The sequence below is a fragment of the Arachis hypogaea genome, chromosome 2, assembly GCF_003086295.3.
Source record: "Arachis hypogaea cultivar Tifrunner chromosome 2, arahy.Tifrunner.gnm2.J5K5, whole genome shotgun sequence".
NCBI lineage: Eukaryota > Viridiplantae > Streptophyta > Magnoliopsida > Fabales > Fabaceae > Arachis > Arachis hypogaea.
In genome coordinates, this window is record NC_092037.1 from 100,223,360 (window position 1) to 100,242,994 (window position 19,635).

Genomic DNA, 19,635 nt, shown 5'->3' on the forward strand with positions numbered 1-19,635 from the left:
TATCAGAGCCAAACAAAATGATGGGAAAATATTTGAAGTACACATTATCAAAACAAGGCAGTTTTTATACTTTACACAATTTTAAAGGAACTGCCAAAAATAAGTTTTCAAACTAACAAGTTTATCAATGATGAATCAACAGCCAGACAATCAAACATCATCATACATCTCCCATTCCTTCACCACCACCTTCATCACCAAAGAAAACTACCCCCGGAAAAAGCTCACAGAAGACCAAGGGGTTTGCACTGAACGACACCACCGAACCTCCAAATTTGGAATCCTTGGAATTCAGAAACAAGTATGGCAAGACTCACTCCCACTTTGATCCGAGCAGATTCAACTCTTGCACCTCTTTTGAGTTTCACAAAGAAGTTATGGAAAAGCGTCATTTGTGTACAACCTATCTTGTTAGCCTCGAAAATTTCACTAACAAAGGCATCAACATCTCCTCTCTGTTTGAACTCCTCAACTGGAAGCCACTTCTTCTCATCCAGAAACCAGTCTATCCTGGCCTTGTTCGAGAATTTTACGCCAATATGCGCCTCATTGACGGTACTCTTCATTCCTATGTCAAAAGGGTTCAAATAGCCCTTGATTCTGAGACAATTGGAGCGGCCCTGGGCTTCAAAGATGAAGGACCGCGAGCATATATGGTGGACAAATGGGATACACAAGTCGGCGTTCCATACAAAACGGTTCTTCAACACATTTGCGAGAACCTTTCTGGTTTGCATGGAACAATTCCAACCCACAAAGCTCTAGGACCAGTCAATTCTCTGCTTCATCGAATCATCACCCATATTCTGACTCCCCAAAGCGACTCACACAACCGAGTAACATTTTCTGACTGTCTCATATTATTTGCTTTAGTTACCTCTACTCCTATATCCTTTGGCTATATTATGATTAGGCACATGTGGGATTCTGTTAGAAGCACCAAAAAGGCTAACCTGCCTTATGGTATATTTTTAACTAGAATTTTTGAATACTTTAAAGTTGATTTGTTGAATGAGGCTGTAGAAAACAAGGTGTCTTCAATCAGAGGAGGAGGAGCGACTAAAGGAACCAAAGGGCGCAAATCTGCTGCATCGGATAGTGACTATGAAGGCAGGCCAGAATCATCCAAAACAATCAGATCCATCAAACAGATTTTGGGAGAATTCTCAAACATGGCAGACATGATGTTTCAATCTCACAAACAGGCCCGCAAGCACGCTTATGAGAGTGAGAAAGCTTGGAAGAATTGCAAAGAAAGGGTCAATCTTATGATCGAAAGTTTTAAGGAGGATCTGGGAGATGATAGTGAAGGAGGCACTGAGGAATCTAATATGAATCTTTCTGATGATTAATAACTGTTTCTTTACTTTATTTGATATTGGCTCCATTAGGCTCAATCTGTTTTTTGTAGGAGCATGACTTGATACTCACTGCTCTATGATACTTTGATACTCTCTTGCTACTTTATCATGAATATTTTGTTGTGATGTTCATATTTTGTGCAGGTGCCCCTTGATGACAAAAGGGGGAGGAAAATTAGTTTCTAAAATTGAAATTGAAACTAAAGAAAACAGGGGAAGATTTGCTGGAACAGGGGATGAAATTTTCAAATTGAAAATTCATGATCACCCTTGTTCAAAGAATGCATGATGTTATTGCATTTGTTTTACTATGGTCACTGCTGCTTGAACAAGGGTGATCATGCATTCTTTGAACAAGGGTGATCATGAATTTTCAATTTGAAAATTTCATCCCCTGTTCCAGCAAATCTTCCCCTGTTTTCTTTAGTTTCAATTTCAATTTTAGAAACTAATTTTTCTCCCCCTTTTGTTATCAAGGGGCACCTGCACAAAATATGAATATCACAACAAAATATTCATGATAAAGTAGCAAGAGAGTATCAAAGTATCATAGAGCAGTGAGTATCAAGTCATGCTCCTACAAAAAACAGATTGAGCCTAATGGAGCCAATATCAAATAAAGTAAAGAAACAGTTATTAATAATCAGAAAGATTCATATTAGACTCCTCAGTGCCTCCTTTACTATCATCTCCCAGATCCTCCTTAAAACTTTCAATCATCAGATTGACCCTTTCTTTGCAATTCATCCAAGCTTTCTCACTCTCATAAGCTTGCTTGTGGGCCTGTTTGTGAGATTGAAACATCATGTCTGCCATGTTTGAGAATTCTCCCAAAATTGGTTTGATGGATCTGATTGTTTTGGATGATTCTGGCCTGCCTTCATAGTCACTATCCGATGCAGCAGATTTGCGCCCTTTGGTTCCTTTAGTCGCTCCTCCTCCTCTGATTGAAGACACCTTGTTTTCTACAGTCTTATTCAACAAATCAACTTTAAAGTATTCAAAAATTCTAGTTAAAAACATACCATAAGGCAGGTTAGCCTTTTTGGTGCTTCTAATAGAATCCCACATGTGCCTAATCATAATATAGCCAAAGGATATAGGAGTAGAGGTAACCAAATCAAATAATATGAGACAGTCAGAAAATGTTACTCGGTTGTGTGAGCCGCTTTGGGGAGTCAGAATATGGGTGATGATTCGATGAAGCAGAGAATTGACTGGTCCTAGAGCTTTGTGGGTTGGAATGGTTCCAGGCAAACCAGAAAGGTTCTCGCAAATGTGTTGAAGAACCGTTTTGTATGGAATGCCGACTTGTGTATCCCATTTGTCCACCATATATGCTCGCGGTCCTTCATCCTTGAAGCCCAGGGCCACTCCAATTGTCTCAGAATCAAGGGCTATTTGAACCCTTTTGACATAGGAATGAAGAGTACCGTCAATGAGGCGCATATTGGTGTAAAATTCTCGAACAAGGCCAGGATAGACTGGTTTCTGGATGAGAAGAAGTGGCTTCCAGTTGAGGAGTTCAAACAGAGAGGAGATGTTGATGCCTTTGTTAGTGAGATTTTCGAGGCTAACAAGATAGGTTGTACACAAATGACGCTTTTCCATAACTTCTTTGTGAAACTCAAAAGAGGTGCAAGAGTTGAATCTGCTCAGATCAAAGTGGGAGTGAGTCTTGCCATACTTGTTTCTGAATTCCAAGGATTCCAAATTTGGAGGTTCGGTGGTGTCGTTCAGTGCAAACCCCTTGGTCTTCTGTGAGCTTTTTCCGGGGGTAGTTCTCTTTGGTGATGAAAGTGGTGGTGAAGAAATGGGAGATGTATGATGATGTTTGATTTATTTTGATTATATGAATGTCTGGCTGTTGATTCATCATTGATAAACTTGTTAGTTTGAAAACTTATTTTTGGCAGTTCCTTTAAAATTGTGTAAAGTATAAAAACTGCCTTGTTTTGATAATGTGTACTTCAAATATTTTCCCATCATTTTGTTTTGCTCTGATATCCTAACAGGAAAATGTTTGAAAAATATTTGGATAGCTTTTTTTTCTTTTTGATATATGAAATGTTTGAGCAAAAAATCAGTTTATGATATCAAATGAGTTTTGATTATCAATTAAAACTGCTCATAAATCAAGCATTTAGCATCATAAAATATGCTAAATAACATTGTTATTTGAAGCTTGATTTAAATGTTACAGGTTAGTGCCTCCCTTGGTAAAATAAGCATACATCAAGGAGCAACCATGTGACATTTAGAAAGGGGGAGAAATTCAATCTTCAAAGGGAGTACTCATACTCAACTTTTTAAATTTCTCTTCATTTCAATTTTAACAATGTTTGTCATCAAGGGGGAGATTGATGAGTTTGGAAAACTCTAATTTAATTTGGATGATGAACAAATATTATTAAAATATTTAATTGCAAAATTATTAACTTAATCTTCATTTAACATATGTTAATTAATAATTGTGTGATGCAGGTTTTTAATTGGGCCGGGAAATGAAATGTTGTTAGCCCAAATTTAAACCAACAATCAGCCTTGTTACATGTTATGTGGCTGAATTGTTGTATTAAAGGGCCAAGCTCAATGTTGTTGCAACTAAGCCCATATCTGATTTTGATGAAAGCCTCCTATGCTTGATCCGAAATAAAATTCACCAAGAAAGCAAATGTTACTAATTGGGCCAGATTTAATGTTGTTATTAACAAGCCCAACATTAATTTTTTAAAAATGCTTCCAAGTCTGGTCCGAAACCAAGAAAGCATATAGGATTCATGCTTTCCAACGGATTCCATTGCTTGCTAAGAATGGATTCTAAAATTTATTACATTATCAATTAATTCATGGGAACTATGAGAGAGAAAGTTTCAGCTGAATTGATTGATGGCCATAATACTACACGCCACTCTAAGCTAGGGAAGTAAAAGCAACTTTTACCAACAATTTGGTTTATCACATTGAATTGCTTTTCTTCCAAGTTTTTTATTCTCTCTCATCTCTTTCTTGCTTCTTCTTCGGTCCTTGTCCAGGAAACAATGGAAGCTATGTTCATCTACCAAGAAAAAGAAGAAGTTGCATGCATCAAGACCATCGAGCTAATGATGGCAAGAAAACATACTAAAATAAAAATGAGCTGTGACTGAGATATTCACCAAATGTGGTTAGATTTGGTGAGGTAATCTTGAACTCTTCAAGCTCAAAAAAAGGAAGATGAAGATTCGGCCAGCAAGGGAAGGGAGATTCTTGAAGCATGGCTTGTCTTTGATTCTGCTCAACCACCACAAGAAGTAGCTAGAGTGGCGAAGTGATGGTTGAGGCAGAGATTGAAGCAGATGAAGTCATCATCATCATGAAGCATCAAGGGCTAGAAATCCATCTTGGAGAGCAAGCCAAGGATGGAGAGCTCGGATTGATGAAGAGTGATGATCAAGGAAGGACTAGAGGTAATTGCATGTTGGGTTTTGCATGGTTATCTCTTCTCTCTCTATGTGGCCGAACCGGTTCTGTTTGTTGAAGGAGGAAGAAGTTGGTTCGGTTTTGGCTTCAATAAGTGGAGGCTTCTCTCTTCTATAATAAGGGTGGACAACCACTGTTTGAAGCAAGGAGAAAAATTTGAGAGTGCAAGGCACAGTGTTCTCAGAGCTACCTGAACTAACAGTTTTCTCTTCTCCTTCAATGTATTCTGTTTTGTATTTTTCTGTTTAATTTTGTCATGTCTTGAGTCTCATGGAAAAAGGCAAACAGTGAGGTTTGTATGAAAAAGCCATAGAGCGGAAAAAGGCAGAGAGTGCAAAATTAAAAGAAAAAAGCCATAGATGTCTTAGAGGTCCTTTGTTCATCTATGTTGTGTTTCATGATTCTGTGGGAATCCCCTTGTAAGTTGGGTTAGCACTTTACAAGTTGTAATCAGATTGATTATAGTGAAATTCCATCATGTTTGTGATGGAGACTGGATGTAGGCTGCACTGCACTTAGCAGCTGAACCAGGATATATCTGGGTGTAATCTTCCTTCCCTTTTTACTCCATTTCTGTTTCTGCTACACAGGAGCAAAAACCAAAATTATCTCGTGTCAAGTGACGAGACAAAAAGAAAAGTCTCGTGCCTAGGGACGAGACAAAAGAAAAAGTCTCGTGTGCAGTGAAGAGATAAAAAAAGTAAAAGTTTTCAGAATTGATCTAACAAGTCAGCAATTATTATCAAGCAAAAAAGGGGCTAAGATTCAACCCCCTTCTCTTAGCCACTAAAACCATAACATATTAGTGTCACCGTATATGTAGGATATTAAATGCATATCTATATCCATATGAAGAAGCATCTTGTTTGTCTCTATAAAACACCCAAAAACATATTATATTACCTACGGTCCATCACACTAATATGTTGAAAAGTGAAAATGTAACACAATATCTGATACTAAGGATACTATCTGTGATCAACAACAAAATCTTCAAAAATTAAATAAGAAATAAATTTCTAAGAAGCGCCTGTAGCTCAGTGGATAGAGCGTCTGTTTCCTAAGCAGAAAGTCGTAGGTTCGACCCCTACCTGGCGCGTTCCGCTGTTTTTTCCTCAAAGATATTGAACTGTGCACTCATCACATTAGCGCATAGACACAGGCTTTCTTTATCAAATTAACAAATGAAAAACATCTTCTTGTTGCTAGTGTTTTTCATTTGTCTGTATATGGAACATAATATACTTTCTTTATCAAATTAACAAATGAAAAACATCTTCTTGTTGCTAGTGTTTTTCATTTGTCTGTATATGGAACATAATATACTATACCGCTGTATTAAGAGACTAGTTGATAATCTGATACTACATCTTTATGTACAAAAACTAAAACAACTTAATGCATATTAAATTAACTAGTTTCTTCATTTGTCTTTTCACTCAACACAAAGCACACACTAGATGAATATCCAGAATACAAGAAGAATGATACAACACTTTCCAAATTTGAAGTTGCCTTCTTACAGTTTTCTTTGGTCACGTGTACTGCCTTTCTTACATTCATGCTTTTTGAAAAAATGCTTCCTAGAGAATAGCTTTCTACTTGGCTTTCCTTCTTTCAAATACATAGTAAGCCTCATTTTTTCTTCTTTAATGCACCATACTTGACCTACTTTTGTATCTTTTCCTTTAGCGTCATTTTCCTATCACATTTAGAATGAAAACATCGACATTATAATGTTTGTTCCAATTTACAAATTTACACTACAAATAGTGAGTAAAGAAAAACTGCATACTCAACAAACTCAGCAAACAGAAATTATCTTGTTTCTTAGGAATCTTAATGCCCTCTATTGACACTAGGCATTGATGAAGGTGCTGCAATATAAAATGTGTAGAAAGAAAAAGCTTCAGGACTTTGTGAGATAAATGATATGAGACTGAATAACCTCATTCATTGATTATACATAAGATACAAAAAGGCAATCTTATATATGTGAGGAAACTATCCAATAGAATAAGAGATTCAAAACAGATTCAAACAGAAAGAGCAAAGCAGAAATTAACACCCTAACTAAAATATACAGAATGGGTATTACAACCAACACTTATTCCTAACTTCCCAACTCAAACTCAGGGTATTCCTTGGTAAAACTGAGTTTGGACTTAATGAACTAGTAATGGTTGACCATGAAACTTGAATGAATGGCAGTCCCAGTCGTACTGTATTTCAGCAATTCCAGCAAAGAAATCCATATTGTATTTCAGGGTCTGGATCATGAGAAACCTGCATGGAACAAAAATTGACCAGTTTTATTATAATAAGCATAATGAGATAGTACCGCACAATGCTGATTGGTTAGAAAGTAGAAGAACATTTGTTTTATGAAAGATGAAAACTACCACCAACCAATGGAGCTAGAATTGCATTTAGATACAAATATTTAATCAATTTAGTTTTTTCATTACGGCATGGGAACTGAGGTTCTGCAGGTTATGATTTCTAAACTAAAGATGAGAAATTTTCTATTGCAATTACCCATCTAAAAAGGATGAATTGTGTGCTGTGCCAAGCACTTACAAGACGCTTGAAACCACAACATCCTTGGACTGGTTTTCATAGAATGCTTGCATTATCATATCTAGAAGGGGAGCCTCGGAGCAGCGGATGAGTTGTCTCCACGTGATCTCAAGGTCACGGGTTCAAGCTGTGGAAACAGCCACTGATATAATTATCAGGTTAGGCTGCGTACATTACAACCTTGGTTGCGGCCCTTTCCCGGACCCTGCGTTAAACGCGCTGCGTACATTACAACCTTGGTTGCGGCCCTTTCCCGGACCCTGCGTTAAACGCGGGACGCTTGTGCTGCGTACATTACAACCTTGGTTGCGGCCCTTTCCCGGACCCTGCGTTAAACGCGCTGCGTACATTACAACCTTGGTTGCGGCCCTTTCCCGGACCCTGCGTTAAACGCGGGACGCTTGTGCACCGGGCTTGCATTATCATATCTATGAATTTCTTGGAACATTCAACTCTGCATTTTGGACAGAGAAAAAGTATAATTAGATGGAGACAAGGAAAAAGTAAGATGCATTGTAGAAAACTTCAAATAATAAATAACATCAAAGCTTGAACATATGCCAAAACTTACTTTAGTTCACCCCCATTCTCACCTTACCACATCCATGAATTGAAACTCCTGCTTCCACCTTACCAATTATAAATGGAAACCAACATAGAACACATTAGTATGAGATAAACAGAGTCCAAAAAATAAAAAATAAAAAGCAAAATTCTATGAACTAAAATCTGACAGAAATAGAAAACTGAAATTAAATGGCATAACTAAAGTATGTTCTGTTTTGTAATTCGAGAATTGGTATGACTTTGCAAATCAAACGGAATAATGTATTTCATAAAGTACGAACGCACCTCCTCCTTAACATATTAAATTATTAATAGACAGAATCCTTGCATGTTGCAGAAAATCAACGAAACTCATACTCCTAGTCTGCAATCAAGGGGAAAAGACATATTAAAAATTAAGCAGAAAATTGGTTTGGCATATTAACAAGGGAAAGAGAATGTTTGGTGGCAACAATTTAGCATTATAATTGGAGAGCGTGCAGTGAGTTTAGGGAAGATGAGAGCAAAAACAATTACCTGTGTCGAATTGAATCCGTGGGTCGTTCATCTCTTCCAGCTTACTCCTCAATGGACATTCACTGTTGATGATGAATTTTGATAAGGAGGCAGGCAGGTTTTCTTGTGTGAAATTCTCCAGCTTTCCACAGTATTTAATTTTTAATTTTTGGAGGGAGGTGAGTTGGTGAAGGCCCTTGCAGTCTAGCGTCTCCAGATTTGAAAAGTACGACAAAGATAGATACTGGAGGGAAGCAGGAAGGCAACCCTCTCTCGGGAACGACTTAACTTCATCCCAGTCTTCAAGGAAAAGACGGGTAAGGCCTTCACTCTGCAAACCCCTCCAAGTTATCCACCTCTCTAGTTTTTGGCATCTTCTGATCCGAAGGGTTGTCAAGCTCGGCGGGAGGCACTCCTCTCCAAAACAATCCATTTCTGGGCAATCTATGATAGAGAGTGTCTTCAGATTTGGAAGGGCCCCCAATGGCAATAACGTCAGTGAATCACATTCTTGGACAAGTATCTCCGTTAGGGACTTGGAATGCAGTGGCCCTGAGAATAAGTCTGAACACCCAGTGATTTGCAGATATTGTAATGAATCGGGCAAATTATCTCCTGAAACTGATATTGCTGGCCAAAGATTCTCGATTGTCAAACGTTGGACACACGAACATTGGATGTGGGGCAGGCACTCCAATACGGACTTGGTAAGCAAAGATTCTAAAATTACTACCTCATGCGGTTTCGATAAATGCTTATACCCCTCAGACTCATACAAAGGACCCATTACAAGTAATTGGTGAAGCTTGGGAGCTCTCGGCAGTGAACATGCAAGCTCGTCGCTGTCAACAATGTTAAGTTTCTCCAGAGCTGGAAGGTGAGCAGGCAGATCTCCACTTAACACCGGACAGTTGACTATGGAAAGGCTTTTAAGTTTCGGAAATCCATCAAAGTCATGAGGAATATGCCACTCTCGCCAGCGAGGCATATGAGCAAATTCCAGAGTTTGAAGAGATCTGAAGGGTGTGCCCTGATGAGATGATTCAGCGTTGTTGTAAAACTCACCACCAATTCTCTCCAACCCATCGAATTCAAAAATCCTGAGATCCTTTAGAGAGGGTAACTGTCCCAGTGAAGGAAGCTGACGGCAATTCTTACAACGATACATACTCAAGTCGGTTAAATTGGAGTAGCAAGAAAGGCCTAACCAATCAGGGAATATTTCACCCCTATAACCATCAATTGATAACTCTTTCAAGTTTCTGTGAGGTTGCAACTCCTCAAGTATATCTCTTGCAGTTTCAACATCAACAGTATCACCTTCTCTACGCCATTTCAATTCTAAAATGCTGATGTGCTCCTTGCTATCCATCTTTGCCTCCAAAGCTTCACCGCTGTCTTTCACATTCTGTAATTTGGAAATACAAAGTTTGCCATGAAGATTGTCAAGTGCTCCCAATTCTCTTATCCCATTCTCCACTTGCTCCCCGACTATATAACCACTTAAGAAGTTCAGGTGCTTTAACTTGCTCATTCCCTTCGGCATCTCTTTCAAAGAATTAGATCCTCTGGTATCAAGATGGCGCAGGTTCACAAGATCTTGCATACGGCTAGGAAGCATCTCCAGCTTCTTACAATAACTCAACTTCAATGTTTGGAGATTGTATAATTTACACAATGACTCGGACAATGTCAAAATAGATGTATAAGAGAGATCCAAATAATGCAAATGGATCAGTTTATCTATTGAATCAGGCAATGATTCAATAGAAAAATGTTTAAATGACAAAACTCTTAGATACCTCATTTGTAATTGTAAGAGCAAAGAATCACTTTCTAACGTAATTGATAGAGGACCACGACATACATTTAGAAACGTTCTCATATGTATTGCTCCCTTGTAGGCCTCTCCAAATCTTGAATCATCGGGATTTACCATGTATGACAAATGACGAGTTTTGCTGCAAATCTTTTGTGGATCTCCTAATTCTCTCACTCTGAAATAGAATTTTTCAGCAAAAAATGATGCTAAATCATGCATGAGATCATGCATTACAAATAAGCCAGCATCTTTACTAGAAAGTTGAAAAAATGATCTTGCAACTAATTCCTCAAAATAAGCACAACCAATATTTTCTAATGTGTTTTTTTCCATTGGTTGTAAGAGATCTTCAGCCATCCACAGCAAGATTAATTCATCTTTGTCAAATTGATAATCTTGGGGATATAACGAGCAATAAACAAAACACCGCTTTAAATTTGAAGGAAGATAGTGATAACTAACTCTTAATGCAGCAACAATCTTACTCTCATCTTCTGGAAGCTCCCAAATTTCACTTCTCAGTAAATTCTCCCAATCCTCTACTTTATCCTTACTGCGCAATAAACCCCCAAGTGTCTTCACAGCCAAAGGTAATCCCTTGCATTTTTCAACAATTTTTTTACCAATTTGTTCTAAGATTTCATATTGTCTAGAACTAGTAGAAATAGATGAATGTTTCAAAAACAAAGACCAGCAATCTTCGTTGGACAATGTATCTAGTTTATAATGTAGATTTGTAGTTGACACTACAGAATCAACATTTTTAATACGAGTAGTTAAAAGTATTTTACTTCCTTTATTTCCACTCAAAAAAGGTTTTAGAAAATTGTCCCACAAATTTTGCTGATTATCCCAAACATCATCTAAAACTACCAAGAATGTCTTTTCTGTTAACTTTTCCTTCAATTCGGTTTGAATCGAATTCAAGTTAACCTTATTACAAGGAGAAGCTATGTCTTCCATTATAGACTTGGTAACAATAACAGGATCAAATTTTGTTGCAACACACGCCCATGCTTTAATGGCAAACTTCTCCTTCACTCTGGCATCATTGTAAACTAACTGAGCCAAGGTAGTCTTTCCAATTCCACCTATACCTTCTATAGAGATCACAGACAATATATCATCACAAGTTTCATCGAGTAACAATTTTATGATGGCCTCCTTGTCATCGTTCCTGCCATATATATCAGAACTTTCAAGCAGAGATGATTGAATTCTCCATGACATGTCCTCCAGATCTTTGGCATCCCCTTGTTTCAGACCAAGATCATCTTTCTCTTCAACAATAGACTCTAGTTTGTCAACTATGTCTTGCATGCTAGTCACTACCCCCATCTCATCGTCATCACTATCTTCCAAAATTGAATCAACATAGTGAGACCAGGAAGAAGAGTTACCTGGATCTCTCTGAGTGGGAGTGGGAGTGGCAGTGGCAGCTTTAGTGGAGAGTTCATCGAGCAAGTCATCAGCCATATAAAGAGCATCTTGGAGATCAACAAGCCACTTGTTGACTTCTTGGTCTCGGATCTGCCTCTGCTCAGCATCATCAAGCACAGGTCGAGTGGCACGGAGACTCTTCCTCAGCTTTTGAAGCAACTTCTGGTCATCTAACTTCTTTGCTTCGGGGGTTGAGTTGACATCGAGTGAAGAGAGCTTGTTCAAAACAGCATCAACAAAGGAAGAGAGATAAGCTCTACCCTGAAGTTTTGCAGCCATGATTGAGGCTCAAGTTCAGGGGATGATGAGATCACAACAAAGAGAAGAAAGGAAGAAAGAAAGGTAAGAGAACAATGGTTGCCGGGTATAGTGAACTTGATAGAATGGTTTTCTAAATCGTGTATAACCAGGTGTCAGGCAAGGCAAGTCTCTGAGGTAACTTAAAATAATTAAAATTTCAAAGTAGTGGAGTTCCCACCAAGCTTTGGATTTTTTTGGGGTAAAGTATTAAATTGATCGTTTGGGCATAATGTTTGATTCTTAAGGTTTAAAGTGTTCTATTTGAATCAAAAAAGTTTTATTTAGCATTAATTTACGTTTTACATAACAAGAACAAAATCGATAAGAACAAGTACAAGTTTCAGAGGCATAAAATTAATCGTTGATGCATTAATACATTTATTTATCATTCTTTTTAGTTCCATAGAAAATATTTTATTTATATTATAAAAAAATAAATAAATATATTAATACATTTACGGTTAATTTTATGTTTCTAGAGCTTGTATTTATTTTTCAAATTATGGATTTTATCTTGGTACGGTTGTTATGTAAGACATTTCATTAATTATTTAACTATGACTTTACAATGGGATTAAATTAATGCTAAATGCAACTTTTTTTAATTCAAATAGGACATTTTAAATCTTAACGGGCTTATATGAACAAACGTTATTATATATTTCTATCATATGTGGCAACTGAAGTTTCATGTTTACAATAGTTACATTTTACTTTACTGCAGAAGTTAGTTCCTCTCTGCACAATAGTTTGAGGGCACCGAGATTTTTTTCAGGCAACCTTTTTAAACTAACTACAAATGCAAAATTTGTTTTGTAAGTTAAGAATTGTACCCTCTAGGCATATATTACTTCTTAGCCTTGTATGATGTGTAATCCATGCACTAGCTATTATACTTCATAGTGAAAGGAGACCAATTGAAATAGAAGCGTTGGTGAATTAATCAAAACAATCTCGGACATTTTACCCCATCATATATATAGTATTATTCTTTATGTAGCACAAAAACCAATCAAGAAAACCACCTACGTTTCTACCCTTTTTTGTCTTTTTCTCCCTATAATTTCCTCCATTATTTTATCCGTATTTGCACAACCACCAATAAAGTATACTAGTATTATTCGTTTATTATAAGATCAATCAAAACACCTTCAAAACACACTAATCAAATTAATTGTGAGGAAGACTAAGTCAATATCTTCTAGTTTGTCACAAACTTCTACCATTTCTCATTAACTTGGTCCTTGTAAAAACAATAATCTAATATCCTAAAGCATCCACTCAGAAGGATCAATGTAGGTTCCCATCTCATTATATCAGCAACTTCATGAAGGGAAAATTTGACAATAAAGCATGAATTTGTGTTGCCAAAAAAATTTGATGTTCTTAATGTTAAGAAGATTGTATTAGTAGCAATAACTTGTAGTTCTTGAGACATGAATAAGGTGAACAGAGATGTAATTTACATTATTTTTCTTTTCTGTTTCATGAGTTACCAATTTGCCATAAAAAGATAAACGTTGAACCATTCAACATTGCTGAACATAATCATAGTAAAAGTTCAGATTAATACTCAGAGTCTGAATATACATTTAGAAAGATATTACTGACATATTAGTCATTCATATAATATATTCAATTATGTATTATGTAAGCAGTTCGAGCCGTTTATTACCTAATCTCCTTTGAGTGCATTTCTTATTTAAATTGAAAGAGGCAGCCACGTAATAATGGTAGGTGTGAAAGTGGCATCATGTGGAAGAAAAAATCAAAAGCGTTCTACTAGATTATCACTATGGGTATTATCATTATCACAAGGGACAAAAACAAAAGCCAAGTTATTAGTAGTTGCTTTGTTTTGGAAGGATTTTAAAATTTTTGTATGTGGAGACAAGGTGTCACAAATCATTGAAATCAACGAAAACTATATGTTTAATTATTTATTAAATTATTGTTTTATCTGCAAAGGGTTTTAATTAATAATTATCATGAAACACCATTCAAAGAAGTGTTAAAAAAAAAAGTAAAGATGTTATAATACTAAATTGATAATTAGCAGACAACCAACAATCAACTATCTTAGTTTATGAATTTTGATAAAATTAATTTTAAATTAAAAGTTTTAATGTTTTAAAATTTTCTTTTAATTAAATTTTAATTTAATTTAATTTAATAAATTTATTATGTTAATAACCAATTAGAATTTTTAAATGTGAATTATAGTACTACTTAACATATTATATCAGCAAATTTTATTATTATCAATAAAAAATGATAAAAAAAATTAATGTAATTAATTTAAAATATTTAAAAAATAAATTAAATAAAAAATTTTCCAAAAACAAATTTAAAAAGCGAATGTACTCCTATTTTCACCATCTCATGTTTATAATGTGCAAGTAAAATTTATTTTCATGGGTTAATAATCAAATTAGTTTTTTAAAGATAAGATATTTTTTAAATTTGTCTTTAAAAGATTTTTTCAATCAAATTAGTTTTTTAAAAATTACAAATTAATCATATATGTCCTTTAATTACTCTACTCATAATTTTTGTCAACGATTGATAATGTGAAATGTTAACGGATAGAATTCATGATACATAACATGTTTAATTAGACGTTGACTAAATATGTTTACGAAAATCTATCAATTTAGTTACTAGGTCATATTAGAAATAAAATTTTTGTAATTGGAAAACGGGCGCGCTACACATCCATGTAACCATGTAACCAAGTTGGTCCAACCCCAAACTGAGTCACGCGCATTAATGAGAGTGAAAACACGCGCGGTTCTTCCTTCTCTGCTCGCGTTATAGAATTCACCGTTCTCCTCTGCTCGCATTTTCTTTCTTGTTGTTGTTCTTCTTCTTCTGTACTCACGTTCTTCGTTATGGATTTGGATTAATTTCAACGTAATTAGCTTTGTCGTTCTTCTTCTTCTTCATTTTCTTCTTCGATCTGGACTTCTAAATTGAAGCAATGAATGAATCAACTTTAAAATCAGTTGAATGAGTGCGATTTGGATTATTCTTTCGAAACGCATCACAATAATCTTAAACATTGAACAAAGTAAAAGGAGGCCACCGAACCGAACAACATTCATTTGGTGAATCAAAATCACAAAGGCCACCGAACCAAACAATGTTCATATGGTGAATAAATGGTGATCAACTTTCAATCAACAAATTTTTCATCCACAACACAGCTGGTCTTACGGTGAACCGAAATCGTAATTATAGTGAACTGAAATCTTAATTACGGTAAAAGAATTATATAATGTTTAGGGAACAAAACAGAATATATTCGTCTAATTATTTTTAGACTCCTTTCTGCATACCGAACCAAACACATGCATATGGTGAATCAACTCTTTAGTACCTACCGAACCAAAAAATTTCTCACATTTACTCACAGTTATATATTATCAATTCAGATATAGACCATCTCAATCCATTCAATTCACTTCAAATAAAATTAGCAATTTCATTCCATTGAATTCGATTCAAAATTCAATAATCCAAATCTCATCAAATTGATGTGTTTCAGAAGAATGATCCAACTCGTACTCATTCAACTGATTTGAAGTTGATTCATTCATTGTTTCAATTCAAAAGTACATATTGAAGAAGAAAACGAAGAAGAAGATGAACGACGAAGCTAATTACATTAAAGTCAATCCAGAAGAGAAGAACGAATTTAATTAGGTTAAAGAAGAAGAAGAAGGAGGAGGTTTACGTTGATATGAAAAGGTTTACGTTGAGAAAGGTTGATCGCGCAAAATAAGAATTATGTTATATGAGGCGTGTGTAAAACAAACGAGTGTGTGGATGGGGGGAAACACGTATAGTGGATTCTACTTGGATACCATCCATGTAATTTTTAAATGGATGTAGAACTTTTCCCTTTTATTAAAAATAAAATTATTTGATGTAGTTACAAGTAGATGAATTTTGTAAGTAGAGAGTCAATATATGTGTAGAGTATGTATTGAATACGTGTCAATATTTTGGTCACACATTTTCGGTACATCTACAATAATATAATGGAAAAGTATGAGTAGATAATGAAAATACTAAATAATGTGAACAATGGATATATCGAAGGTTTAATTCACTAAGTGTGCGGATAATTATCCTAATATTAAGATTTAGGTGGGTAATTTGAGGGTGTAGTGTGTTTTTACTTTATTAGACCAATTTTAGAGTCCATTGTTCACATTGTTCATAAAAGTCATTATTCATAATATAACACACTTTAAATATCAATATTTAATCAAAGCATCATTTTCATCTCTATATTAAAAATAATTGCAACCCGTGGGATACACAGATTGATAAATTAATGGTATTATATAATATATTTTAATAAGTATTATATTATTTAAAAATTAATTAAAATATATACCAACTAATATTAAATTTGATTTTTATTTAAAATATTTTGTAATATAATATTTTTTATATTAAAGTTGTACAAAACTACATCTTTATATATTTGTTATTTGTTATTTTTTATTTGTTTTAATTGATAGATTTAATCTTTTTATATAGTGTTTATCCTCTTAATTGTTGTTGGATTTTTTTTCCATATTATCGTATGTTCTTGTAGAGACATTTTTTTTAATTGTTGATTTGTATATATTTTTTATTGTCTTTTTTGTTCTATCTTTATATATATACTCTACTATTGTATATATTTCGTGCATATTACATTATTATATTTTTATTGTTGTGTTCTTGAAAATTTGTGGTCCTTTCAACTATTTGTAAATTTGTATTGATACAATATTGCTTAGAGTGCTTGGGAAATGAACCCTAGCTGTTTTTAGGATCAGAAAGCCATGTCAACTCAATGATATTATGCACCCACATCACACTCTCCAGATTCAGGCAACCCAATATTTTTTTCTTAGAAAAATGATTTATTATTTAAGTTGTGAATTATTGGAAGAAGAATGTCATCCATGGCATCATTTGGACGAACAACTGTTTTATATTATTGTTTAGGAAAATTATCTCATATACCGTGTATGACAATGAAATACGATATTACTTAGTGCGGATAAATTGTGAGTTATAATTTATCTTAAAGTGAGGTTTAAAATTATTAAAATTATCTCTAAAATAACATTGAAAAATTAAATTTGGATAGTTGAATTAAGAGCTTAGAAGCCATAATAATAATAATAATAATAATAATAATAATAATAATAATAATAATAATAATATAATGGAACTACAAAAGGTTGTCGTTTTTAAGTATGCTTTGCAATTTCTCTCTAATTATCAGATAAATTTTTAAAATATCTCATTGTCATCATAATTTTTTTTTACTTGATGGATTTTTATCATTTATTTATAAATTAATTATTTTTATATTTATTTATTTAGACATAAATATATCTTTCTTAATTTAACTGCATGTCTTTCGCCCAACAATATTAATTACAATTTAATATTTTATTTACTTTTAATAAATATTTTTTATTAATAATATTAACAATATTAATTACAATTTAATATTTGTTTTCCTACAAACCCCTTATTGTTTATCCATTGTTAACTTTTATGTTATTACTTGATCATTTCTGTTTAAGAAACTATCCACTATCTTATACTATAATTTTGTTAATAAGAATAATGACATTAGTTTTTTCCCACGTTTTGTTATTAATTATTAGGAAGGAGTCATAAATAAATTTATTTTCTTTAATGAATGTTAGATAATTTTAATTTTATAGTGAAATTCTATAGTACATTTAAAAATATAGTGCAATTGAATTTAATCCCTAAATCTTGAAATAATAAGTTCACTCCAAAAAATTAAAATATAAATCATATTATTTTTAGAAATAGTAAAACCAGTGGTTAACATTATATTAAATTTAGAGTAATAATTAACTGAGCAAGAATTTAAATATTTTATCGATAAATTTTTTTTGAATTTTTTGAGTGGATTTAATTTACTCTCACACTAATTTAGAATTATCACATTTTCACACACAGTTATATATACAAATTATGTATTAAATTAATCAAATAATTATATATATATATATATATATATATATATATATGAATTTAGTATATTTATTAAATTAAGCTTCTTTTATTTTAGAATTTATTATTTTTTGTATATTGTTTCGGACCCGGCTTCTAGATTCCTTTTCGGAAGGACCGTCGAACCAGGCTATTCGGGGTTAAGCCACTCTCACGGTCCAAAACAGATAAATAACTTCCAATATCCTAACCCAGACTATCCAGCATTTAAATCCAAATTCCTTTTTTATTTTAGCTAAACAAGATAAGATAAGATAACTACCACAAGCTATATAAACGAAACCAGAGGCATCTTGTTACTCTTCTCCCTCACACATACCTCTTAGATAGTTAGATCCATTCTGACTTGAGCATCGGAGTAGTGTCTTTACAGGTGGTGCAAATTTTATGAACCACAAACTATCGGCAAGTATACCAGGTCGTATCAAGTAATAAACTCACGGTGAGTGAGTGTCGATCCACGAGGATTAATAGACTAAGCGAAATTAAGAGTTTTGAATATCAAATAGCATAAAAGACAATAAATTGAAGAAGGAAAATAATAAATGTGTGAGAAAATATTATGAGAAGAGAGTTAAGACGTTAGAGATGTTTAAATTTTCGGATTAACAATCATGTCAACTACCTTGATCATGCAAATACTAGTTCATGGCAAATCTTAGGTGATTGAGTTCCAATTTCTTAGCAATTCAATCTCTCCTAACCCATTCAACCGTCAATTCCTTGATCAATTAATTGTGCTAAAAGATTAAGTTCTGTTCCGGCCCAACCCAGCTGATCCATGGTCTGGATCCGAATGACCGGTCGACCCAGTGGTCTCACGGAACCCGAACCAGGAGGTGACACAAATGTAACCTCCCCTCCCACGAGGCACCTGGACAGCTGGAAGGAAGCTTCCAGGAAGGTTGGTCTGCCCATGAGGGGCCCACACGAATACGGAGTATATAACGAGAGGGACTTACCCCTCCCCAGAGGTATATCACCTATTCCTTATCCTGACTGCCGCCTTTTGCACGGACATTGACTTGAGCGTCGAAATCCTTGCAGGTGGCCCCACCGCTTCAACCACTCGCTGACTTGAAGGAGTCGCCTAGCCGGGAGCTGCCCAGATCTACTCTTTTTACAGCCCACACATCTTCACTAGCAGATCTCTCTATCCATTCAGGACTCGAACAATCGAACAAGTTCAAATTCTGATTTATAAGCCACACAACCCCTAAGTACTCAGAAATAATTCGATTATATATCATATATCACATTAAATCCAGATAAATGAAGAATTATGAAAAAAGAGTTTCAAACTTTTATTACTTTTGATACATGTTATCAATACGTGATAATTTTTTATGATTTTTTTTGATAATCTTAAATGAATTAGATAAAAAGAGAAATCAAAATCTCCTAGGTATATATTTTTTTAAAAAAAATCCATTTATAGGTATAAATTGAAATTTTGTATCTTAAATAATTTAAATTTATATTTTTAGAATCACTTGAAGCATATATACATATATATATATATATATATATATATATATATAAAGATTT

At 34.3% G+C, this 19,635-nt stretch overlaps 1 protein-coding gene and 1 non-coding gene across 4 annotated transcripts; one reads left to right on the forward strand and one right to left on the reverse strand.

Annotated features, from left to right (window-relative positions):
• The first annotated feature begins 5,849 nt into the window (after positions 1-5,849).
• Positions 5,850-5,922, forward strand: TRNAR-CCU (transfer RNA arginine (anticodon CCU)). Its single transcript has one exon. It is a non-coding gene; the product is annotated as a tRNA-Arg (tRNA).
• Positions 5,923-6,757: 835 nt separating this feature from the next.
• Positions 6,758-12,228, reverse strand: LOC112729728 (putative disease resistance RPP13-like protein 1). Of its 3 annotated transcripts, none has more exons than XM_025779884.3 (5): positions 8,487-12,228; positions 8,256-8,334; positions 7,975-8,032; positions 7,362-7,857; positions 6,758-7,109 (listed from the first exon to the last, which is right to left on the reverse strand). In XM_025779884.3, exons 1-2 carry the CDS (start codon positions 12,004-12,006, stop codon positions 8,330-8,332), a joined length of 3,525 nt encoding a protein of 1,174 aa, XP_025635669.1. In that variant the 5' UTR covers positions 12,007-12,228; the 3' UTR covers positions 6,758-7,109; positions 7,362-7,857; positions 7,975-8,032; positions 8,256-8,329. The 3 variants fall into 3 exon arrangements, with proteins under 3 accessions (XP_025635669.1, XP_029149354.1, XP_072077948.1); XM_029293521.2 differs by having other exon boundaries at positions 7,997-8,032; positions 8,487-12,142; XM_072221847.1 differs by lacking the exon at positions 6,758-7,109 and having other exon boundaries at positions 7,602-7,704; positions 7,760-7,857; positions 8,487-12,142.
• Between the last annotated feature and the right edge of the window lie 7,407 nt (positions 12,229-19,635).

Bases quoted from the DNA above. Each gene is read 5' to 3' on its own strand.
- LOC112729728 (XM_025779884.3), bottom strand. From the start codon at position 12,006: ATGGCTGCAAAACTTCAGGGTAGAGCTTATCTCTCTTCCTTTGTTGAT.